We start from the raw sequence: 26,659 nt of genomic DNA, 5'->3' as shown, positions 1-26,659 counted from the left end.
CAGATTTGAAAACATCGTTACTTGCTTTAAAAATAGCACAATTCATTATGTCAAACCTTGGAAAGTATCTAGATATCACTGCCCTAATGCCAAAGTAAATATCAACTGAATATGTGTCGCCGTTTGATGTCTATGTCTGGACCGCTGCGTAAAAAGGAGGGTTTCTGCCCCGTTGCTTCTCTTCTTACTTCTATAAGAATAAAACACGGAGGATGGAGATCTCTTTTTCTCCCCCTCTTCTGAGAGCCCAGCAGCTGATCTCAGAGCACGCTCCCCTCTCCTGCAGGGGGGCGTGGTCAGCTGCAGCTCACAGAATCGGCCTTTTCTTTAAAAATAATTTTAAAATGTCGATACAGTAGCCCCTTTTTTAAAATAGTTTTTCGAGGTGTTGCTATCTGTTTTGTGTAGCGTGGTTCTACAAGCAAGTCAGTGCATTCATTGGGTGGTATCAGAGAGTTACAAGGGTCTGTAAATGCAATGAAAACATTTGGTCACAGCAAGTCATTTATATTAAACGTAATATTTACTTTTGAATACTTCAGTACAAATGATGTATTGATTAATTTAAGTAATATATGTGTACACATAGACCTGTACACATCAAAACAGGGCTACATTTGATTTAATTAAAAGGTATAATATGTGGTAAACTGAAGAGCCGTTTGGGAGCAAAAAGAGACGGCTCTTCTTGGTGAGCCGAGCCAAATGATCCGGCTCACCAAGAAGAGCCGGAATTCCCATCACTAGTGCTCAACCTCTCTGACACGCAAACTGCTTCCGGTTGAAAATGCAAACATGATCTTTTTTTTTTTACTGTCAATACTAAATAAACTTGAGTACATTATTTAAAAACTCAATGTCGTACCTATCTGTGTGTAGTTGCTTTAATGTTTAAAACACATTGTGCTTTACACGTTGTTTTGCTAAATAAAGCACGATTCACGACATATGCCTCTACTTTCCAGCTTGCATTTCCTAAGTGCTTGGTTGCTAGGTGTATTAGCGTCCTATCTGTGTACGGTTGCTAGCTAATGGCTAGCTGGCTAAAAGCAGCGTAAACACACATGCCGTGTCGAAAATGGATCATATAAGTTCCAGTTCTGGATGAGCATGCTGAAACGATATAAACCTATATTTACCAAATGCATATGTGAAAGGGTGAGAACGACGCCTTGTCTTTTACCGTCAGATGACGTTAGCTTGTCAGCTAGTAACGTTACTAACGTTAGCTTGCCAAACGTTTGCTTAAAACGGCAGAACAAATAGGATGTTCTGTTAACGGTGTTGTTTTAAAAGCTGTATGCATCCAGTAAAAAATGGATGTCCATTTTATTTGTGTCCAATAATAGTAGGCCTAATATAACAAAAAAGCATTTATATCGCTTTAGCTGAATTCTCTAAAAACAATAATAGGCTACTCTGAAACAAAAAATGCACTATAGTTATTTGACAGCCCTTTGCTGCTGCCTCTTTGTTATTTTGGTGCTACACACATTTGCCTAATTATAATGTCCTGTACTGTACTTTTGGATCTGCAGATTTGGTACAAATGTTGTTTATTGAAAACAGACTTATTTTCTCACAGTAGGTGTTTTGAAGTTTTGGGGCACTCACATGAGTTCCAGGGAGGCAGCCAAGATGGGGGACATCTTGGCAACTGAAGCCGATCTTCTTGGGATGATCAAAGAGGTAACACATTTACATTTTTGTGAATGCACACCGAGCAATACGCCAAACAGCATGAGCATCACTACAAGAGTTTTTAAGTTTGTGTAATTTGGATTATGTCAGACTCAAACTAAACTCCATTGTGTTCTGGTTAAGGTAGATTTGAAACCACTATGCTTGTTTTTTTGTCTTTTGTAGTACCTTAAGTTTGAGGAATTTGAAGAGACTGTTCACAGTTTGGAAAAGGACTGCAAAAGCAAAGGCAAGCTCGTCTCAAAGCCTCAAGGAAGTACTTTCAGAGACTCAAAGACTCGTGTTATCCAGGTAAATCATACAAGTATTATGACCTATTCCTGCAGGTTTGTTAATCATTTGTGATAGTGGCAACAAGGGATGTGCTGCGATTTACGCCTAGCATTAAGCTTTTTTGTATTGATTTTATCTCTAAATATTGTTGGGTTTTCCAAAATTCTTGATCATATTATCATATATACATTATCATTATAACATTTCAGAAAAAATTGTAGATTACATCCTTCCAGAGTTATTACTATTTCTCCAACCAACTTCTCTTTAACTTTGACTTTTCTAGAAAGACCTCCTTGGCTGTTTTGACGACGGAGACCACAAAGTGTTCTTTGAACTGTGGACTGAGAATATTCCCTCTGAGGTTAAAGACACGGACGCTGAGGCCCAGAGCCTGGAGTTCTACCTCTACATCCACTTCACCATCTTCCCACTGAGGAGGCACCCTGGTAGACATGTATGTTGTTTTTAATTGTTAAATACATTTCATTTAAACAAGAGCATTACTTTTCTTAAGATTATCCGCAAGCAAAACACAACTATCATTGAATATCATGATATGCAATTTTTCGAAATGTCCACTAAGCTGTGCTACAGTCTTGTTCTCAGCAGGGATAGAAACAGAATGATCTAATTGGAAGAATATTGTGTATATTACAAATGGGAAAGAAACAGAATTATCTAATTGGAAAAATATTATGTATATTACAGATGTTTTAAATTATGTTGTAAGCTAAACAGACATTTTGAAATAAATCTACTCCTTTGAAAACCTTACTCATTCTTCAGGACCGGGCTGATTTTGAGGAGAGGATTTCCCACTTCAAGCAGTACCTGGAGACTGGCGGAGCGTCATTGAGCCAGACCGCAGAGTTCCTGCCTTACTATGCTTTGCCTTTTGTTCCAAACCCCGCTGTCCATCCCTCCTTCAAAAATCTGTTCCAGGTGATCAGCTAACACTATCTTTTTGGTTACTGTCAACAACTTATTATATATTTTGCAACATTACTACCTGGTGCTACTTTCAGAATGAGCATAACCATATTTTCTTCCATTCTACATTCTGTTTATTTAGGATTCCTGGATACCACAGTTGAAAGATAAGCTGGAGCGGTTTCTGTCGGTGACACTGAAGTCATCCAACACCCCACGGCTGCTGAATTTATATGTATCCTTTATTGAGACTCGCTCACATGCCCAATGTACTGCACAGATGGGTGACATATTGTATATTTATGAACAATAGATGATATTATATTTTAATTTAAATGTGTGTGCTGTGCCTTTCATTTCACCACAGCTAAATAGCTGTTTATAAAATACGTTTTTATGTTAGTGCTCAATTTGTTACTTGGCCATTACATTTGATATATACCAGTGTTATCCTACTGAATGGCCAGTGGTTCCTCTTCTGGGTGAGCTGCACATTTAAATCTCAGCAAAAAGCCTTTCTGTTGGTGACTTGAGAATTCATTAACAGTCATAGCCCAGACTTGGACGTTTCCTATCATGTAGGCAAATCCTGTCTGATTGACATTTATTTATGGCCGTGTTTCAGTCTGGAAGAACCTAATCCAACAATAACTCATCCAAAGTCATTCAGGGTAGAAGGGCCAGTGAAGGATAACACGAGTTGTTGCTTGAACTGGAAACCCAGTGGCTCGACTTTCCTCCCTCAACATGAAACTAAACCCTATCTCTACTGGCTGACAATCAAAGTACACAGATTAACATAGTGAGCATCCTCTCAAGGGCTGACCAAAGAAATACTGTCTACTGTACATAAATGAAGCATAAAGGAGCAGGGATACATAAGCTAATATTTCAATATGCAAACACAGCAGCTGTCACAGCACACTCACAAATGAAAAGGTTCTGTTAGTGGAGTTCCAACCATTCCAGAACACGTTCAAATCCTTACGTGCTTCTAAATGGTCTGAATTATAGGTATTAATCTTACATAGACATAATTATCTTCCAGTCCTTTGTACATTTTTGTGTTCATAAAAATGTGTGCTTCAAACAGGATGTAAAACAGACTGTTTGTGTTATGTGTCAAGTCAAATTGAAGCTCCAAAGTGCAACTTACACAATCCCTTGTCGGTATTTATCATTGCATGACGAAACAAATACATAGAATTGTTTGACTTGTTCCATTGAACGCTAGTGTGTATTCTTTAACAAGCGTCATGCAGAAGGAGGGAGGAAGGAGCACTAAAGGTAAATATCCCTCTCTAGCTACTTTTGCAATGTGATAACACAAATACTAACTGCAGACTGCCTAAGCAACAACTTCTTTTGTCAACGCCAGTCACTCAATGATTTAATTAACAACAAAAAGCTTCACATACCTTGAAATCTTTAGACCGCAACAGCCTATTACTTAACAGTGGCGGTCAAATATTCAAGATAAGGATTTCCAAATTCTTTCCCTGGCCCAAACATCATAATATTTGTACTTTCTGTCGTAAAACTCATCATTACTTAGTGCGTAATTGACAGTCCACAGCAATTCAAAGTGCCATAAGAGATGGGAGGCTTTGCCAAAGATTAACAAAAAAACAACAACATGTTAACACAAACAAGGTCGAGTGTGATATGAATGCTGTTAATTATTATTTGTTTCTATATGGCAACCTTTGTCTGTGTGTTTGTGTGAATGCACAGAGGCCACACAGCAGTTACAGCTCCAGCTGGTGGAATCAGACAGACGCATAAATAGCTACGTACGGAAGTTCAACAAGATGCAGGCCGACTACCACAACCTGATTGGAATCACGGCTGAGCTGGTCGACTCGTTGGAAGCCACTGTCAGCGGAAAAATGGTAGGTCTGCTTGACTGTGGAGCACACAGACACACACACACACATTCTAACACACAGGCTACAGGCACTAACTACATAGACTGGCACACACACTGACACAAATGAGCCAATTAGTGGTGTGCACACACAAATACTGGACACCAAAAGGTTGTTTGATGTGATATATAACACTTGAATATGAAAAAACATATTTGTACAAAACATTTTTACAAATTGAATATGCATATTAATGAATACACACATACGCCTCATCACTATTAGACAAGGCTATTAAACAGGGACACCAAAATGGCATCCCCCCTCCCTCCACCCACATACAGCATCTTAAAGCTCAAGGGGCCTGCTGTGTTTTTGCAGATCTCCCCTGAGTACCTGCAGAGTGTGTGTGTCCGCCTGTTCAGCAGCCAGATGAGGCAGAGCGTGGTGCAGAGCACTGACTTCACCAGACCTGGCACTGTAAGTGAGAGCACACACAAACACACCTCTCTTCACTCTCATTCTCCTTCACAGCAGAATAACAAAAGGCAATACTTCAGGGCAAGATGATTTCAGTACAAGCATGGAAAATGTCAAGCGTCTCAAACTTTTAAACAAGCGTAGGAAAGTGCTCTCGAGGCCCGTACGTCACACAGGTAGTGGTAACGATGACGTTGTGTTTGAAAAGGATAGGAGGGTTAATCTGCACTAACTTGTCCACAAATCCTCTACATCCTGTACATTGTGTAGCCTGTTTAAAGCCGTCTAGTAATCCTGTAGTTAGTATCCTGGAAATAGGTGCCTGGACCCTGCTGTTGCTTTAACACACACAGGCTTGGAAGGCTTGTAGAAAAGCTCACAAAGTCCAAAGATTATTAACCAATTGAAACGTTACTTTGATTATAATGGTTAAAATGATGGTTAGTTGCATGAAGCAGTTTGAACAAAATACAAAATATTTATATTAAACATCAAATAGCTATGTCTTGGCTTTGTCTATGGCTTTGTCGCCATGGTTTTGTATCTGTTAAAGTGTGAGTCAAGGACACAGCTGATCATAAAACCTCAACAATCACGCTTGCTGTCAGTGGCCTTCATTGTGGTGTTAGACTGTAGTTTGTGAAATCTTGTTTCTTTCTGTTTTAAACTGAACCACTTCTTTCTGTGTGTTTGTGTGTGTGTGATACTTTTGTCCTCAAAGGGATATTACTCTATGAGTCCCTATGATGACGGATATGTAAGTTTCATATGTTTTCATCTTTACCCCCTCCATCTTTCAGGTCCCTACCTATCATCCTGCTTGTGCCTCGCCTTGTCTCCTTTCCTTCTTCCCTCCTTCTCCTTGTGTCTGCCTCCTCTTCCCTCACTATAGATATACTACATTTCATCCATCTATATGCAGGGCCATTTCCCTCTAATTCCTATTAGATTGTCCCCAGTTTAAAGGGATATTCAGCCTGTTTTCTGTAAGAATGGCCTCTTTTGTCAGAGCCCTTGTTAAGCCAAACAAGAGCGTCTCTCTCAGGGCGGACCCTCATCATTAAATGAATTTGTTCTCATAGGCCGCAGTCATTGTTCCTCCTCTAAACTCTCTCTCAAAAGTAAATGCTGTCAGTTTCAGTCTACTCTCCTTACCATTTGGTACAATGGTACAGGTTTTAAGATCATTTAGTTGTAAAAAAACACTTCTCTAATGTTAAGTTTGTCAAAAAGGGTGGGTTAACTACAGCTCTTTAGAAAAGAGACACAAAAGAGCCTTTAATATAATGTTGATGGTTCACATTAAATAGCAAACAATCATGATGGAACCAATTAAATAATAATACTTATTTAATTAATGTCCAGGGAATGTCAGGTCGAGCTTTTAAAGGTGGGGTAGGTAAGTTTGAGAAACCGGCTCGAGATACACTTTTTGTTATATTCCATGGAATACTCTTAAAATCCCGATAGCAATGAACATCTGAAGTGCTTTGACAACAAATCCATACAAACATGTCATCTGTGGAAGCCGTAGTACTGTAAAAAGCACGACCAATCATTTTAGCCGGCCCGGCTAAAATAACTGGATGGCCTACCTGCCTGTCAGCCTTCCATCTGTGCACAAACTTATCTCGTGCCCTCATTGGTCATGTGCACCTTTGTGTGTGTTGGAGGAGGGGCTCTGTAAGGAAGTGGCAGATTTTTTCCGGCTGTGTATTTTCAAATTCTAACTGGTTTCTCGAAAATGACCTACCCCACCTTTAACTGTTGAAGGACAAAATAATGGAAATGAGAATAAAATAAATAAAACCGCCACAGCCGAAATATAACGGAATAAACGGATGCTTAATTTACATTTTCTGGATGAACTATTCCGTTAACTTTTCTTCTCCGCCATGTCGGGGACAAATCCTGAATTAGATCAGGGAGCAGCGCCATCTACTCTGACAATAACTTCAACAATAGATAGAAACGCTATCTCTTATTTAAACTCAGCTTCGACAGAGAATGCAGGTCAAGTCTTTGCTCTGGGTAGATGATTGGCTGAAATGTGTCAATACATGTGGCCTTTAAGTTTTATAAGGAACATTTGGAAATGCCTTGTAGTAGTTTTCCTTCTGCCTCTAATAATGTAGTTTGACCCCACTATGTGTATGTTCATTATAGGTGTATGGCTTTCCTGTTAGAAAGAAATGAATAGAACTGGTTCAAAATGTTTTGTATATACATCTCTTTATCAGGCCACCTTGGGTCAAGGTAAGGGGAAGGGGCAAATGTCTCAGGGAAACCTTTCCCCTTGCCCCTCAGCATTTTTCAGGGCAACTGAAGTGTTTTCAAAGAAAGAATTTGGGAATGAATCCAGGTATTGGTGCTTTCCCCCACTTCCGTATTACCTGCTGCACACCAAAGCAAAAATGTGGGCAGCCCACCCGATACTACAAACCACACGGATCACTCCCCTCACCTTACACTGCTCTGCTGTCGGCTTAACCGCCCGGGCTTCAGATTGGATTTCAGGGCTCAGAATTCCCTTTCAATAGTAAAAAACCCCCACTAATCTCTCACCCTTCCTCTACACACATTCACCAACACCCAATGGACATATTAGTCTTTAGTTCAGTAGTGTCCATTTTCTTTTCTCTAAAAACAACAACACACAGGGCCACAGTTCAGGTACACTGGGGTGTAACACATGAAGGTCTGGCTGTTTCACATTAAGCTGCCCTCTGTGGAACTTAACAATTACTGACTTATGTTATCCTACTTGTTACTGACTGCATGGGCGATGTTGCCAAACGGTACTGTTCTTGTATAGTTGCGGATTCAGCATGTACCTCGAGCATGATGTACGCATGTCCCAAAAAAAGACTCATTACCTTTTTAGACAGTAACTAACTTTTTCTCATCGTTTTGGATGGATAACACTGAGTTGGGGGACCATTTAGTCCAAATTATGAAACAGATGAGCAGTCGCATGGGTTATGCATTCCACACTTAAATAAATAACTATGTGGTAAAATTCTAACATACTCTTCCTCTCCGACATCTTTCTTAATCTTCCTCTCTTTTATAGGCCTCCTCGTTGCTTCGAGCTTCCATTGCACCACAGTAAGTCTTGAATATGAATGTTGTTTATGTTATAAGTTTATAAGTTCCATAATAAACTTGCTGACTTTGTTTGTTTTTTTTAAAGGAGACCCAAAGAGGTACCAATGCTGCCCTCACTGGACTATGAAAAGTTAAAGAAAGACCTGGTTGAAGGCTCCGACAGACTCAGGGCTCTGCTGCTTCAGGCGCTGCGCTGGGTGAGTAATAATCATCTACCCCGCATCATAATCACACTTTACAGAAAGGCTCGTGTTCTGTACTTACAAGTGTATAGTATGGAGATTTAATAAAAGGTTTTTAAGTCTTAACTTTTACCGTTCACACTAAGATTTGACTTTGACGCAGCTCATTAGTATAGCAGTTTGTGAGCATCACTCATATTCACTCACTCCTTTGAGACTTCATTGCTGGGTCTGTGTCTCACGTCTCTTCTCAGAGACTGACTCGCTCTCTGCCTGGTGAGCAAAGAGACACCGTGCTTCAGGCCTTCATCAGCAACGATCTGCTGGAGCGCTACAGCACAAAACAGGTGGGATGATAAAGTCAACGTTTTAATATGTTTGTAATGTGGCAAGTTTTGACACAAAACAGTTCTCACCTGGTAAATCTGAACTGAAATGACTCTGATTTTATTATCCTCAACCCACCTTCCAGTGCAACCAGAACCAAAGTATAAGATAACTTCTTGTCCATTGGCCTCAGCGTGTAATTAATCCCCAGACTCTAATCTAAGGCAGGTGGGGAATTGGCATCTTTGCTGGCTACACACATTTGTTTCTGTCCTGCCTTGACTTTGTGTGGAGTGGGTGAAGAGCATAGACTGTAGACAAACTGGACCAAGCATGTCACATTGATTGTCTACAGATATCAGACATAAGAACAGAAATAATCAATCATTGATACATTGGTAAAAAAATAAATGTCTGTTCAGTTCCTATCTATTTTTGAATGAGGTAACACAATGTAGAATCAGCCCATCAGTTTGAAATAATTCCAAATCATTTTGTATATTTTGGCCACATTTGTTGAGCCTGCTCAAAAGTATGATACCGTGAAAGTACTAGATATCATTCTAAACTACCCTACATTTGATGTCTTTTACAGAAAACTGTGCTTCGTCTAATGAGCTCCAGGAACGAGATTGTCCGCCAATACATGGCTCGTCTCATCGATGCATTCGCTTCCCTTGCAGAGGGTAAGTGCCTAAGCATCATTATTTCTTTTGAACATGAGTCATTGTCTGACTGGATGCATTTGTAGAGTTAGTTTCAAGGTAGACCTCAAAAGCTTTTAGAATAACTTCCATTCAGTTCCACTAATGATCCCCTGCAGCAGCAACTTTGGAAATAAATGGACAATGTGGTTCAGAATGATATGAGTTATGCTGACATGCATGGCCTATTTTTGCTCGAACAAGGAACAGTTTTATTGGAAAGAAGGACTCTGGTAGTAGCTGCTTTTTTAATTTTCTAAAAGTTGGAAATTAAAAAACATATTATATATAAATTGTGAACCTCATGCAACTAAATGTATTCATAGTAACAGGTTGAGATGGTGGGAATATGTTTGCATCAGGTTTACCCATCATGGTGAATCTGGTTAGCTTTGATCATTCTGTTGTGAAATGTTTGGCTTTCACTGTTGAAGCCACTGCTTGTAACTTAGAATAAACTGGTGTATGTTAGTGTCCAGTGAGGCCTTAAATAAATAATGTTATTGCATTTTGATCTTAATTTGATTTTGTGTTAATCCTTATAGGTCGGGTTTACCTCTCCCACATCCCCATTCTGCTGAAACGTCTGACAGAGGCGCTGAGGATGGAGGAAAAAGACTCCGTAACGAGAGAGAACGTGCTAGTGGCATTGCAGAAGCTCAGCCTCAGGTGAAACTCTGCGTTTTCAAACTATTTTTAAACTGAATGGTGTGTTTATCAACCAAATGAACGAAATCAACCCCTCACATCCGCAACCTCGGAGTCATTTTCGACAGTCAGCTCAAATTCAACCACCACATAAATCACATCACCAGGACCAGAATCTTCTATTTGATTTGATTTCAAATGAAATTCATGCCTGCTGTTTTGCTTTAAATATGATAAAACATCAGGGATCAAGTTTTCTGGATATCAACCAGAATTCCTTTCCCGCTCCGTAACACAAATGTTGTATGACATCTATAACTTTTTATTATGTCTTCTTGGTAGGAGGAGCCAGCAGACGGCCATGATAGCAGACGATCTGATTGGCTGGCTGGTGGATGAGCTGCAGGACTCTGACTGCCTCAGCGACTACACACTGGAGTACTCTGCTGCTCTGCTCATGAACCTGTGTCTGCGAACAAAAGGTAAAGACGAGGCTCAGGTACATGAAGAACAGACCCACAGATTCATATTGCATGAGACCCCAAACTGTTGAGATTTGGCTGGGAATTTTCCTCACAATACACTTTTCTTATATCGTTAAATTGATACAAAAAATACTCAATGGGAGTTTAACTCTCATTTATAAACCCACATTCATTCATAAATACAACGTTTCTCTCTTCATATATGGTATACTACTATATATACGTCCGGCAGTGGCTCAGTCAGTAGGGGCTTGGACTGTGAGCCGTAGGATTCTATTCTATACATCTTGCAGGTCCTCTTTACTATATATTGTGTTACTTGAATAGAATCCAAGAAACATATGGAGGAAATGTCATCTTATAAATACTAACTGATGTCACTGTAAATCAACTTGTATGTCTTGCTAATGTATGTCTAACTGTTGAATGATTTTATTATAGGCAGAGTAAAAGCCGATATATTTTTTTAGTTTTCGTTCAACACAACATTTGAGTTTTTTTACAGCTTCTTCTGAACACACACGTTTTTACTTATTTCCTCTTAGACCATATCTGTAGTGTATCTGTGTTCATGTTACACCCCTTAATACACATATAGAAACCATCAACAGATAAACTCTCCCTCTTTCTCACTACTTCAGTTTCACTATCTTCAGTGTTGTCTCAGTTGCCCGGGGGCCTGCTGTTTATGCCAAAGTGAAAAAGCTGGACTGGTATTATCTTACAAACAGAGAGATAAAAGGAATGGAAAAACATTTGGAGAAAATCATGTTAATCAGTAAAAGGTCACCCTATCCTTAATCAAACAAATGAGTCACATTGTAGGAGAAAATGGTGTGTGTGTGTGTGTGTGTGTGTGTGTGTGTGTGTGTGTGTGTGTGTGTGTGTGTGTGTGTGTGTGTGTGTGTGTGTGTGTGTGTGTGTGTGTGTGTGTGTGTGTGTGTGTGTGTGTGTGTGTGTGTGTGTGTGTGTGTGTGTGTGTGTGTGTGTGTGTGTGTGTGTGTGTGTGTGTGTGTGTGTGTGTGTGTGTGTGTGTGTGTGTGTGTGTGTGTGTGTGTGTGTGTGTGTGTGTGTGTGTGTGTGTGTGTGTGTGTGTGTGTGTGTGTGTGTGTGTGTGTGTGGTCTGTCTTTGTACAGGAAAAAGGAAGTGTGCGGAGAACGCCAAGCATGTGCTCAAGGTTCTAACTGACCTCCTTGGACATGAGAACCACGAGGTGACACACACATCCGCCCACACTGGCACACAGATGTTGCATGCCCAATGTTTGTTATGCTCATACACACATTCACAGAGGTAAAACAACATGGATGTGTAATACGTACAAAATAAACACATGCTCGTACACTCTGAAAAAACAATTTCAGCTCTTGACTAAAACTGTAATCAAAACACCTCAGAGGACTACACACGGCACTAATTTACAGCGTTCACATAGATACATAATTCAGCTTCACTACCAGCTGATCGGTTGGAATTTCAATCCAACAGAGACATGCAAACTTGCCTTAAAACCACATTTATGATGCCTCCCGGAGTGCTTGAGTGTCTTGAAATGATCCATGACTTTAATTAAATCTATAAAAGATAAGCAACACAAGCTTCTTTCAATTGTATGAAAGGCTGTCAAGTCATTAACTCATTTAGCCTTGTAACGTACCATGACATACTTTTATATCTATAAAATAATCTTGTATTTGGATCCACTGCAAAAGATTGTTTCTTCTTTGTATCTGTGTTCCTTAGCTGGTGCACATTTCTAAACGTTTTTACCATTTGGCCAGAGAAAATAAAACAGAAGATGTGTGTATTTGTGTGTGTGTGTGCGCGTGTGTGTGTGTGTGTTATTTGCTCCACCAGATTCGACCATATGTGAATGGAGCCCTGTACAGTATCCTGTGTATTCCCTCTGTGAGACAGGAAGCCAAAGAGATGGTGAGATAGCACACATGTCTTCACCTGCTTAGAGGAAACAGACGCAGTTTGTGTTTTTTGCTCTGCGTTTGTCTCTTTATGTCACCACACAGCTAGTGTTTGGACAGGAAACAACAGGTGTCCACAGTCATATGACTCACTCTCTGTACAAAGATACAGGTGAGCGGGTGGGTTGTATCTGTGTCTCAAACATAGGTTGAAAATGTTCCTGCAATGACATTTGGTGTCGCAGGAGAGTATGTATGGCTCTGGGTCCATCCTGTCAAGCAAATGTAATATTTAAAAGGGACCTATCATGCAAAAAGCACTTTTGTACGTCTTTTATACATGAATATGTGTCCCCGGTGTGTCAGGGAACTCACCAAGTGTCAGAAAACACAACCCTTTCTCTTTTCCTCCATACCCAAATCTCTAAAAACGGGGCTGATACAGATTTGAATTTTTCTGATGTCAGAAAAGGGGTGCTCCGCCCATATGGGCAACTCTCCACCTATCAGGGGAACGGGGGGTTGGGCCACGGCCGGTGGAGACGCTTGAGTACATAAGCCAGGCCTGTAAGTGGCGCTGTAGTCTGCCACAAAAGCAGCGAAGAAGACTTCTCACAGAATCAGCCCTTGCAAAAACAGGGCTGGAAAAGAGCAAATGGAGCGAAATGAGGCATGGCTAAAATGCATGATCTGTTTGTTATTTTTGAAAAAAAAACTTGTTGACATGTTTTACATAGGTATGACCCTACAATATATTATTCAAATATAGCATGATTGGTCCACTTTAAGCAAATGCCTAAACATCTGTGATCATAAGTAACACAATTACAAAATGTTACATTCCACTTCGGCACGTTTGACGTCCAGCCAGTTGTTATCACACTCCTTACGGCTAGTAAAGTCGCTGCTATTGATTCTGTCGGTGCTAGAAATAGAGCCCTTGTTTTTGTCTTTCAGGTATAAAGTGATATACTAACACCAGTGCGTTTTGTGTTTCCCTCCCCTGTGCAGAGTGTGGAGGAGATCCTCCGCTGCTACAGCAAAGAGGAGAACCCAGACCTCAACAGGCAGATTAAGTTCATCCTTAAACAGCTAAACTCAGGTTAGTGAAGTCATGTTTACTGTTGTAATGATGGATTCTACTATGAATGGTATTTATATTTAAGGATAAAATACTTTAACAACTTAAAGTGACATAATGTGCTCATTTATGATAATGTGTGTAACTAGGAGTTGTCATTCAATGGTAGTCCAAGTTTCTCTGCTGGGGGATTTTGAGGGGAGACATTAGGGTTCACTGTCCGCAGCTCTCCTATCTGACCCTGTCAATATGGCATCTCCTGTGTAATGTATTGTGTATGTAATGTTCTGTGTATGTCACATTCAGCTGTCTTAGGGAGTCATACTTGCATCCCCCCTCCCCCCCCTTATGTTTTGTTTAGTTGCTTGTTGTTGTTACGTGTTTTTTTTTTTCTTTCTGTTATCTGGAGCAATGTCTGTTTATTTTATAACTGAAAATTAGATTTAAAAAAAAAAAAAGATTCACTGGTAGTCCCAACAATGTAATGTAAAATGTAAAAGGACCTTTAGTGTGTTTTTGAAATGGTAGTGTTTTATAATGTGTTTAAAGAATAGCAAGTATCTATTTTTTGAATAGTTGATAAATTGCTCAAATCCAAATCCCTAGTTTGTATATGTTATCATTGGGTCTATCAATGCCTCCATAGGCAAATGTACTGATTATGTTCAATTCTGGTGTTTTTGGCTTTATTCCAACCAGCTGATGATGAGGGGCCAGAATCGGATGATGAAGAAGAAGAGGACGACAATGATGTAAGTCCTCCTCTAAGCCCATGAGACATACCCAACTACAAATGATTTCCCAACTATATGAATTTATTAACAGAAACAGATCAAAATATCTGAGAGGATAAAAAATGGAGATGAGAAGAAGCACGACCGGAATGAACACCTCATATTTGACACCTTTCCCACACCTGTAGATAGCAATCTCAGCATGACACAGATATTGGATGTCATGTGTGTTTAGGAGAGTGGGGGGGGGGGTTGATGATCTTAGTAGATTGGATTTTGTGGGAAAGTGGGTTATCAAGATAAGGCGTGTGGTCGTAAGTGTTGCCCTTATTCCATTGCCTCTGATCTCAGATGAGGTGTTTCTGTTGCTGCTATCTATTTACCATGGCTATAAGGTTAAACTGATATACTGTATGTTCCCCACTTGTGTGAGTGAGTCCAACAAATGTAGACAACACTGGTCTCTTGTTGGTGCCGTGTGACTTGGTGCCAAGCACTGTATTCGTTTTCAACCTGGCCTGTAGACTTGAATAAATGTTATTGCAAAAAGTACATTAAAAAAAGTATAGTCAACCCCACCAAAGTAACCTTAGCCGCAGGAATCGAGACACTTCTGTAAACCTGTAGATTTGATATATATATAATAGAGGTAAATGAGGCCGTGGAACTTGTATAGAGACTCGTATTGCACTATTCCACTTTCTTTTCACTTTAAAAAAAAACTACATTTCTTTTCTGTATTACTTTTAATATAATATACTTTAATATTGCCTGCTTATCTGTATTATTGTGTTGCATTGTTGGAGAAGCCTGTGACCTAAGATTTTCAACGACATAATTACTCTGTTGCTATGTTAGTTTGACAATAAAGAACCTTGAACCTTGAGGTGATGATGTCAGCTGTTCATAAATTGATTGAATGCTGATTGTTACAAAATCCACATTACTGACACTGCATGCTGTTACTGTGTTGTGACAGGAAGATCTAATGGAGACAGAACTTGAAATGGAGGAAGTTCTCCAGCCACAGCCAAGGGAACTGTCTGGAGAGAGTCTGCTTACCACTGAGTACCTCGGAGTAAGAGCAACACACACACACACACACACACACACACACACACACACACACACACACACACACACACACACACCATGCTGTTAGATTAGCAGACACCTAAACTACTCACAATTACTCCACTAGTGTCTTAATTAATTTGATAAGCCAGCTGAAGGTTATTAATTAACTTTGGAGCTTCCAGCTAGTGCAAGAGCTAAAGGTACAATACCATAAGGGCAGCTGGTAGTGTTAACTGCCTTGTGTGCACGCATTAAACAATGAAGGAGACAAGCGGATCCTCACTTTTAAGGAAGCTGTCTCAAATATAAGTGTCTAAAAACCTGATAACTACAAACACAGACAGCACCTCCCCTGAAAGAGCTTTAAGGTGGGTGTCATCATCATGTTCATTTGTCCTGAATAAGCAACTGACCCCTCATGGACCCCTCATAAGTCCTCGAGATGTCAAAAAAGGTGTAAACTTGCTTTTATACATTCATCTCAATGGCTCACAGTATCCCTGTGTCAGACCAGTATTGTGTAGTTATCCTAATAAACCCATTACAGTGCAACTACCTTTTTTAAAAGAGGTCGCTGATTTGCTTTGGACAAGCCCTTTACACTAGTAGACAGCTAGCTGTAATCACATAGAGGGTTTTCAGTGAAAATGGTAACGACTGTCCAAGAGTTCTGTTTTGTCTATTAGTATTCATGTGACACTGTTGAAGGAGCCTGTGACTGAAGTGTTTCATTGCCATATCTACACTGTAGCTAATGTGCACGTGACAATAATGCCTTGAATATTGAAACTTGAATCTTGAAAAATATGTTTCTCTATTAGTCACTCTCTATGGACGCATTCTGGTTTCTGTATCTGCATGGCATCAACTCTACAGACTGTTACCTGCTATATATATATATATATATATATATATATATATATATATATATATATATAAAAAAGGCAATATATTAACAGAGATTAGGGATGACAGCGATTTTTCGAATATTCGCTAAAGTCTCCATAATCGAAAAAAAAGATTCCTGGCTTAGTTTCAACCAAAATATAGACTAATGCTAATAATAGTAATAGTATTAATAATTTAAAATGGCCATTGGTCACGCCACCAGTTTCTTTTACTGTGTGTAGCCTGCGCTGCGCTGCTACACACCGACCCCGCCCCCCTCCCCCCCTCTCCGTCACACCGGCGATTGATTTATTGGCGATGTGCAGAACAGTGAGAACAACACAACTAAAGATGAACAAAGCGGTACGTTCAAAGAAGAGTTCCTCGTGGATCTACTTCGAAGTGTACCGGTAAATGAAAAAATCGATTAATATTCGCCAGGGCTGTCCGATTTTCAAATTTGATCATGGTCAGTTTCTGGCATCCCTAACAGAGATATAACAATAGTTACATAATATGTTGTGTGTGTGTGTGTGTGTGTGTGTGTGTGTGTGTGTGTGTGTGTGTGTGTGTGTGTAGATCATGACCAACATGGCGAAAGTGAAGAGGAAGTCGATCCCTGTGCTGCCAGAAAGTGGTGATGAACCCCTGAAACGGCCAGTCACCCCTAGCTCTCATCGTAACGTCAATGCAATGTAAGTGAAGTGAATACACAGACAATGTCAGACAGTCCTAATTACAGTTCATTCTAAAGCTGACATGCTAATTGATGGTGTCTGTGACTGTCATGGTGACACATAGTGAGCAGGATAAGGTTTCTTGCTCCAGGGTGGGGAGTCGCTTCCTAATGATTTGCAAAATACCACAGAATACTATATTGAGATAAAGTAATGCTATTTATGTCCTCTTTCATTTTATAGTGGACACATTTACATCGCTCACAATCTGACTTTTTATTCATTTTGACAATAACGGCTGCCCACTTTCTCAACCACACGGATAATGAAGACCTTTTGAAAGCAGTGCAGTAGGTCAAAGCAGGAATGCATTCAAACACAATTTGCCCTTAATCGTAGCAAAGCAAGACTGCATTGTTCATACACTTTGAATGAGTGAGCAAGAGGAAACTGGAACTGTAGCCGCTTTGTACTGAAAGGCATATCAAGTCAATAACAGCTGTAAGACAGACATTAGAGATAATGGAGAGTGTTATTTTAGAGTAATAGATATAGACGGTATGAGGGATCAGTGTACTACACATGAGCTGGCCCCAGAGATAAGGGAGCGTCAACTCACTCAAGTAACTAATAGTAGTAATGGTATTGTTTGTTAAGATTGTTGTACAACTATGTGTAGAAAAACTTTTAAGATTAAAGTTAAAAGATTTGAGATAAAAAAAACTACACTGATATATTGGCTCTTCTTTAAAGCGAGGAAGGAAGTCTGCCTCCTTCTCGATACAACTCCCGCCCCCCCACACGCTCGGGCAGTCGCCCCAGCACTGCTGACTCCCTGCGTCACAGTATCGGTGAGTGAGTCTCATTTTCCATCCAAATGTTTCTCAAATATTATTTAACAATACATTTAAAAGCAGAAGAGTCTATACACAAAAAGTTGAAAATGACTACTTTGACAATCTCAGAATTACTGTGGCTTTTCATCAGATGTTTGCGGTCAACTGGATGTTTGTGTAATAATTCAATGTCCCGTCCACCGGCTGCACTTTATTTTGTTTGTGTGGATTTATTTGACGTGATGCCCAGTGTCCACCTGGCAAGGACACTTCTGTGACTTCCTCACAAAGCAAAAGAGATAAAGACTCAGCAGAATGGCCACCAAATGGTTCATGACCTATTTTTGACTTTCCATGAAACTAACGTCAGCGGGGCATCAGTTTATGCTCATTAGTTCCACAGTAACCACACATGTGTAGCAGTACTGTTGCATTGGTTTAATTTAGGTTTTGAATTTGAAGTTGAAAGACAGATACCTACAGTAGATTCTAACTCCCGCCTTTCTCAAAAACACGCTCAGACTCGGAGTGCGGCCGGCTGTCCCAGGAGTCAGAGTTGGACGGGCCATATGAAGGGCAAGCCAGAAAAGTACATTCCCAGGTGGAACACAATGGACACTCTGCCAGGTAAACACACACACAACTGTAACTGCACATGCAGACATACACACAACATGAAGCGGTGCTTTTGCCATCCAATTGCTGTGATAATATGGATTTCAATGGTTTTCCCACATGTAAAAAGGGTAAAAGGGACGAGCATGCAGAAATGTATACTTCCATCATATTCGTCCTTAACATATGTTGTAAAATAGCCCTCAATTAACCACAGAACCTAGAGGAATTCATTATAAATTGTCCTTCAGAGCTGCTCACCTCCGCTCAAGGTTTTTCCAAAAAGAAAAAGTATATATTCACGGATTCAAGGCTTTTATTGTTATTCGTACATAGCTACAGTGTAGTTATGACAAGGCTCCTCCAACAGTGCAACACAATAAAACAGATACAATAGTCAAATAGAATATACTAGAAATAGTGCAGAATAGTCTATATATAAGTAATTGGTGGGGTTGGCTCGCATGTTGCGGTGAAAGTTGAAAGCATACAACGAAAAGTAAACAAACACTGAAATAAGGCGGGAAAAAAGGCAGAGTTGGAGAGGAACAAAGGACGCGGCAGCCATCTTCACCGGCGCCATCGTACATTATATGGGTCCCTATTGCCATTAGAAGGAGCACACAAAAGAACAAAGAACAACACAATTTAAAGAACACAAATTAAGCAAATAACGTGCTGGTTTATAATACCTTCCTTCTGACTCCAAACGAAGCACTGGGAGAGAAGGAACACGCAACAATAACACAATAAAACTGCAGTATTTAAATGAGAAGCCTTCAGATTGTGTGCTTTATGATCAGTTGTTTGTTCGCAACTACCAATACACAAATTCTTATTTACAATTATTGACCTAATATATTCAGATAATAAACAACTGTGCAAGTCAGCTGAGGTTCATGTGAAACTCTGAGATGTGTGTCAGCGTATTTGTGCGCAGCGGAGAGAGTTGGCAGGAGTGTTCGGTGACTCAGCGTTGCCAAGCTGCTCTGTGAGACTGTGACATGCGTTCGAACGAGGACTTCCCACAAAGAGAGCCATTCAATCAAAGCTCCCCTGCTTCTCCTCTCCTTCACATCCCTAAGGAACTTGACTCCCGAATCCCGCCAAGAGCAATGATTCCCAGGAAACCGCTTCAGTTATCCCGCCCCATCACCCCATCCTCCCAACAAACGTAAAACACTCCCACAAAACCGACTTAAATGGCCTCATTTCACCCCAATTTCAAGGCAAGTCTTTGATATTCTGGTGAAAAGAATCTTAGCAACACAGCAATTTGGCAAATATCAAAAGTAGATTTTTGAATACCCTTTTTTTGTTTTGTTTACTGGAAAAGCTCTGATCCAAACTCATTCAACTCATTCGATTCAACCTCTATCAATGGAAGGGCCAGGAAGGCTTTTATGTTCCAGACATCAAAGTAGAGGACTTGACACTCTGTTGCTGACTTAGTTGTTATTTGTGCATATGTTTTGCAGTTTATAAAACATGTATGCAAATGTCAGTTCCCTGCTACACAGGAACGAGAGATTTTATAGAACCTATTAGAGCCCTTCACTTCCTTTTGCAACATTCAGTTTTACCAGATGATATCGGGGATGATGGAGCCAATGTGACTACTGTGAGCAGGAAGAAGAATGAGGCTGAAATCCATCCATCTATTATTGTATGGGATTGCTCTCAGGATGTAGGTCATGTGGCTCCTGTCAGATAAGGACATAAGTGTGGGCCTTTGTGAGACTGGAGGCAGAAGAGTCATTTATTCAATATGATCCTGTTGCTCAGACTCACACAGGCATGACCACAAGTATTCTTTGTGGTTTTAGTAAACCATCGGGGCCTTTTTCCAATGCTTGCTTTTCATTGGAAGCCCATGCTAAATATTGTGTCATTTGTAGGGATGTAACGATACCAAAAACTCACGGTACGATAATATCGCGATAACAAGTCCACGGTACGATATGTATCGCGATATTGAAAAATAAAGGGGAAAAAAATTAATTTGAATTTTTTTTTGAAACATTTTTTTGAAAACACTTTTTTTTTTCTTGAAATTCTTTTCTTTATTAAATAATAAATCTGATTTGTACAGCATTTTTGTAGGATAGTAGTATTTTAAAGTGCCAAAAATATAATAATCAGACCCTGCAATAAAATAAAAATAAATTTCACTTTAGTTTTTCAAGTAACTCAAGCTCACTAACTCAGCATCATCAGACAGGTTTTTTTTTAGGAATATGAGCATGTCCACATTTCCAGGTAGAAGCTGGGATGTTTGGGCGTTTACAATATCCCCTGCTGTGGAAAAAACTCTCTCGCTTGGTACTGATGTTGCTGGGACAGAGAGATATGCTTTGGCCATGGGTGACAGCAGTGGGTCAAACTGTGCATTGTCTCTCCACCACTTCATAAACAATACAGTTTTTGCCAAGAAGGTGAGGCTTATTGACAGGGCGAGATATAAATATACTGTTGGTACTTGTCAATGTCTCTAAGTATGTACATGTAGCCCTGTAAATACGATGTCCTTTTGTGTTATCTGTGGTTTTATGTTCATGTTGTAAGCTACTTGCGGCCATGTTGGACAGGTCTCCCTTGAAAAAGAGATCGATGATCTCAATGGGACCATCTGGTTAAATAAAGGTTTAAAAATAAAATGTCGTCGGTCTCACAACGTTATCGAGACATTTATTTACCGCGATATTCGATTTATCGTTACATCCCTAGTCATTTGCATAACTATGAACTGCACACAGACTAGCTGTCCCTGTTTGCTATCTCTGAAGTATCAAAACAATAGTCTAGGTATGCCAGCTATTGACTGAAACGAGTGAAGTGATGCTATCAAGGGCAAGAGGCTTGTGTGAGGTTGATGTTGCACACAGTAAAGCTGTGATATCTGTGAAACCTTCTGTGAAATGAGATTTGTTCATGGGTGTTGTGTCTCACAGCTACTGAGAAGCTCACCAGATAGAAAATGATCCTTCTAACCATAAGAAATAAGAGTAGAGGAACTAAAGAACATCAATAAAGTAGTTTTTGTATAGATTGGTCAATGTAGCCTTACTCTATGTTCCAATGTCTTTTTCAAAAGCAAATGTCGTTTAGGCAAGGCAAGTTTATTTATACACACCTTTCAACACAATGCAATTCAAAGTACTTTACAAAAATGAGAGCATTAAGAGCATTAAGAAACATATTATAAAATGGTATTTAAAAACACTAATTTAAAAGCAAAGATAATAAAACATGAATAACAAAGTTACATGAGTTAAAGTTGCAGTGCAGTGGGAGATACACACATCTGAAATATTTAGGTCTGGCTCTCAATCATTGCTAACTTTTCAGCAGAAATAGTTTTCTTTGACCTCACTTTCTTTCTACTTTAATTTGTAACTTATCCTTTCGTCATTTCAAGTGTTTCATGCTAAACGAACCCCCCTTTTGAAAATCTGCAACCCAATATTCCGAAAATTCTACGGATCCTGGCCAATTAATTTGGTCCCAGACATTCATGTGGCTTGCTCGTTTAGTTATATGTTATCACCTTTCTTTTTTCATGGTGTTTATTTTGATTTGTGAAACAGATGGAGTTATTGTTGTTATATTTGATTAAAGCTACAAAGAAAAACAAATCTTTTATTTCTTCCTCTTCCTTCCCCTGTGTTCAGTGGTGAGTATGGCTCTGCATATTCAAGCCAGCCCAAAGTTCCCCGAAACCCTGAACCTCCAGCCCGACAGAACAGCAGCGCTCTGCGGGCTCGGGGCCCCGCTCTGGCCCCCCAGTTTTCCCACTCAGAGCCACAGCAGAGCAGCCGGCCCGGCTCCGTGAGCGCCACAGAAGGAGGGGGACAACAGAGTGGAAGTAAGCATATGCCCACCAGGCGGTTGGCAAGTGTGTGCTCCGGCTGGTTGCTGTATTCTGATATAGAAAATGAAGTTGGCTTGAAAAACACGTCTACGTCTAACATGGTCTGAGTTGAATTCTGTCTCTGTATGTTTTCCTTGAAGCTCAGGTTACACAAAGTCATTTTTATCATTTTCTGACCTTCTTTCTGGACTTGTGTACCAAAACGTGCCAACATTGTTTGATAGCTTTTAAAAGGCCGTTCTCAGTTGCCAAAAATTGGCTTAAAAATTTTAAAGTGTTTATTCATACATTCACTCACAGTTGCCTCAACCCTACGTTTGACAGACCATGAGTTGTTGTGTTTAACTGCTTCTTAGATATATTTGAACATTGTGTTTTTAAAATAACAAACATGGCAGATGAGAGCGCGATAAAGGTGTGTTTTTGTTGGCATCATATAACTTTGCTTTTAGAACAACTAAAAAAAGGATATTATTTTTTTGAGGCCCCTTCCCTTAGCCACATACATTTTCTTCTTTGTCAACTTCACATATTAAAATAGAACTTAGAAGATGGATGGCCTGCCCGGTAGCTCTGGTGCCTTTAGTTGGGTGATAACATCTCTCCATGCTCTCATGCATCTTAACTGTATTTGATGAGCGAGAACCTCCGGCTCTTACACAGAGTGTCCTTACCATTAAGCCTGTAATACGGCCTAATGCTTTGTCTTAGCCACCACATCCCTGTGTGTGTGTGTGTGTGTGTGTGTGTGTGTGTGTGTGTGTGTGTGTGTGTGTGTGTGTGTGTGTGTGTGTGTGTGTGACTTATGAGGTCTGGCAAGTGTCAGACCTCTATCGACTATCATAAGGAAGTCAGTTCATCGTAGCTCCGCTTGAAGGCAATAAGCAGGCGCACATGACATGGCAAACCAAATAAGTAGCTTTTATTCGTTCCTTCCCTTTGAGCTAGCCTCATACTTTTTTTTCTGAGCCACTATCTTTTCAGTTTCTTTTCTGTCATTTAGCCGTTATTATGCCTTATGATGGCTGCTTGGTGGAGTTTGGCAACCAACCACACACTGAGACAGGCTTCCCTTTAGGCCAGGGGTGTCCAAACTTTTTTCCCTAAGGGCCACATACAGAAACATATACGAAGGTCTGGGCCACTCACTAGAGGTGAGGTATATTGCCTCATAAGTTAGCAGAATCAATCAAATGTGGGTCAATTATGCTTAATACTTTAATATGGTTTTTAAAAAAAAAACAGCCTATATCACAGCTCTCCATAGGGTTTACATTGTTTTGTTAGCAGGACATTCCTTAAAACAGGAGACTCAGATTGCTTATCGTAAGAGGAACTAGGAAGAGTTTATTTGAAGCTTGTTATTTAAATAAGTTATTATATTTATCAACTAACATTTTTTTCAGCTTTGAAAAGTGGGCTTCTTAACACATGAATACTACTGTGTCATATGTGTTTTCATCTATATTTACAATACAAGACAAGCACATGTTTCATTTATGGGCCATATTTCATTATACTTTTTGATTTGCTGAGGGCCGATTTTAAAATGGCTCGCGGGCCGCATTTGGCCCCCGGGACGTAGTTTGGACACCCCTGCTTTAGGCCCACATTTGGTAAACACATCAGTTGTGGCTGACAGAGACGATCCTTTGGCTGAGGACAGATAGAGGAGAGGTTTCTGTAGCTGACCACCCACTCAGCCTGCACAAAGGAGGGGGGGAGCCATGCCGGCTTCGCCATGTTGACGATGGAAAAAAACTGCATTAACCTTCCCAAGTCATGTTGAGACGGCTTCACATGATGACGGAGCCCCGTTATGTTGCCGGGGAAACTGTAGGAAGTGCAGCACTATCTCTGATCCCAAATTATAAAAATGATGACTAAGTAGGCAGGAATAAATGTAACAGATACAAAATATTTACCTTTTCAGAAGTAGCTACTTTGATTTTAAGATGAAATTTAAAAAAAAACATTTCTTAGTAAACATACAGTAGTTAGGGGAAAACATTCCCGCCACAATTGAACTACTGGAAGTCCCTAAAAAAGTAGTTTTTCCATCCAACAATGCCACTTGTAAGTCCACATTCCCTCAGATTCTGTTCTTTGTCTTGTGTTTTTCTTTCAGCAGGATTACAGTAAAACTATTGCCCTGGTTGTCATGACAAATTGGGTGTCTGATTTTTGGAATGGATAAAAACATATATTTATTCTCTCTCTCGTTAACATTGCGGAATAGGGTGTCTGGCCCGGGGGTCCGCCCTTTTTATTTTTATAATTGCCCCGGTTCAATTTGTGAACCCCCCATGGTGTGTGTTTGGCACTGGAGGGCACTTGTAACATTCATCTGATAAAGGGGGGAAAACACATCAACCAAAAAAACATCCAAGCAGATTATTTGTTTATGTCCTAAAACATGTCAGGAGGCCATCTTCAATTTTTAGTTTTTTATTGATAAGTTAATCTCCTCTTTCCTAACCGTACACCCTTCCCTCCCTCTTCTCTCTCTCCTCCTTCAGGCAGTCAGTCGAAGAGGAGGTGAAGAGGGAGCTGTCACCATGGAGGAGCGTTATCTGTCCGGGAACATCAGGCTTCCTGTAACATCATCCCCTCAGGTTGTGATCGAGGTCAGGGCAACAGAGATGATCCAGGATCAGCAGCAGCAGCAGCAGCAGGAGGCGCTTGAACAATGTGAAGGATTGTGGCTCTCCATTTTGTCTCCCCCTCCCCCCGTTTTGGCTTCAGCACAGACTTCTTCTGTAACATAATATGAACAATAACCACAATCCCCCGCCGTCCAACCCTGTGCACCTTGCAGTTTTAGCTGGCACTGATTCTCTCTACTCTCTCATCAAGGTTATAGTTGGCACACTTAAATATGTGAAACACATCCAGGCAGGACCAAATTCACGTTTAGAGGAATGCGTGTATTCTAAGGAGTTTGCTCGGAGCTGAGGAGCTTAAAGATTGAATTATCCGATCATAGCTTTGCTTGAGTTTGACTACAAGCTGAAGTGTTCTTACTTAAGCATAGTATTGTTTTACCTGGTTTTCACTATATATAAATGAGGGATTAGGGGTTAAGAAAATATAACATGACTTGGCATACAGATCAAATGTTTGCTAAACTCTTGATTGTCAAAAAGGGAAATGTGTTCAACATGTCTTTGAATCGATTGTACAGATATAAGTTCTCATCTTGATTTCACTACGTCCTGTATATATGGATTTTTTTTAATGTGGTGGAAAAGATCCGTCCACATAAATAAATAATCGTACTGGCTTTATTTCAAATATTTCTCGTATCAGAGTAGCTGCTCTTGTCTAACTTATGTTCCAGGAAATGTTCAGCCTGACAAGTTGTCAGGCTAGTGCATGTTTAAAAATATATTTAGAAGTGCTTATTGCAATTAACATACACTACCCTCTCTCTATACACCATCTGACCAAAAGACTTGAATTGTGTCTTGAATCCAGCATTGTATATTTGCACGGTGTTATCCAGGCGTGGTAATGTACAATTTATTTATGTAAACCGCTACATTTTTGTACTTTTTAAGTGGTTTTAAATAAATGTTTGACTATCTGTTTTGTCTTCGAAACCAACATGTCTTGCCTCGTTGATTGATGTGGATTTTCTCAGTTTTTGAAGCATTTTCTAAAAGCTCTGTTCTGCATCCTCACTGCAGCTGATCCAAAGCGCAGGATAGAACTATAAATCACCTCCTTTACATAATGACTGCCATCCAGTAGTTGGCATATTGTGCCCACGCAGTGTTGTGTGCTGCCCTTTGTGCTTCACTGTGCAAAGAAAAAAGTATTTGTGTTCAACTCGTCGAGAAGTCCCACAGCAGGAAGATGTCTGCTCCCGTATCGTGTTGTACACTGAAAGCTATGTTACACTCGCTAACTCACCTGACAGCTGCACTCTTACAAATGTTCTGAAAACACGCTGAAGTAAAGTCCCGATAATAATCACGAGTATTCAAGTTATATTCTAAGATCAGCTGTCGCATGACTACTCGATACTTGCATTGGCTGCTCTGACAAAGGGTGGACAAGGTTTAATTTGTCATTGAGCAACAGAGAGTGCTTTCAGAGGACAGCATATGTTACAGGTGACAGGGCTAGACACATAGGCTGTAAAGATTGTACCTGCTTAGGGTTTTATAAAGTTTGGGTTTGGGAAAACTTGTAAAATCCAACTGCTGTTCATAGTAGGCAAACTGTCGCGAATGTAGTTTAAGATCT

The 26,659-nt window shown here is 40.1% G+C and overlaps 1 protein-coding gene across 3 annotated transcripts; it reads left to right on the top strand.

Annotated features, from left to right (window-relative positions):
* Positions 1-905: 905 nt before the first annotated feature.
* armc9 (armadillo repeat containing 9) lies at positions 906-26,014 on the top strand. Of its 3 annotated transcripts, none has more exons than XM_079675978.1 (26): positions 906-1,158; positions 1,589-1,689; positions 1,867-1,992; positions 2,261-2,431; positions 2,764-2,919; positions 3,050-3,142; positions 4,170-4,194; positions 4,642-4,799; positions 5,157-5,255; positions 5,977-6,012; positions 8,329-8,363; positions 8,449-8,560; positions 8,800-8,892; positions 9,468-9,558; positions 10,122-10,245; positions 10,567-10,706; positions 11,847-11,923; positions 12,568-12,642; positions 13,641-13,731; positions 14,410-14,462; positions 15,424-15,522; positions 16,989-17,104; positions 17,840-17,937; positions 18,444-18,549; positions 22,209-22,402; positions 24,928-26,014. In XM_079675978.1, exons 2-26 carry the CDS (start codon positions 1,615-1,617, stop codon positions 24,948-24,950), a joined length of 2,466 nt encoding a protein of 821 aa, XP_079532104.1. In that variant the 5' UTR covers positions 906-1,158; positions 1,589-1,614; the 3' UTR covers positions 24,951-26,014. The 3 variants fall into 3 exon arrangements, with proteins under 3 accessions (XP_079532104.1, XP_079532103.1, XP_079532105.1); XM_079675977.1 differs by having other exon boundaries at positions 907-1,158; positions 1,586-1,689; XM_079675979.1 differs by lacking the exon at positions 5,977-6,012 and having other exon boundaries at positions 913-1,158; positions 1,586-1,689.
* Positions 26,015-26,659: the final 645 nt, after the last annotated feature.

The sequence above is a fragment of the Notothenia rossii genome (genome assembly GCF_949606895.1).
Source record: "Notothenia rossii genome assembly, chromosome: 1".
Classification (NCBI taxonomy): Eukaryota; Metazoa; Chordata; class Actinopteri; order Perciformes; family Nototheniidae; genus Notothenia; species Notothenia rossii.
Note: the sequence above shows the minus strand (reverse complement) of the source record. Positions and strands in the feature narration are given on the sequence as shown.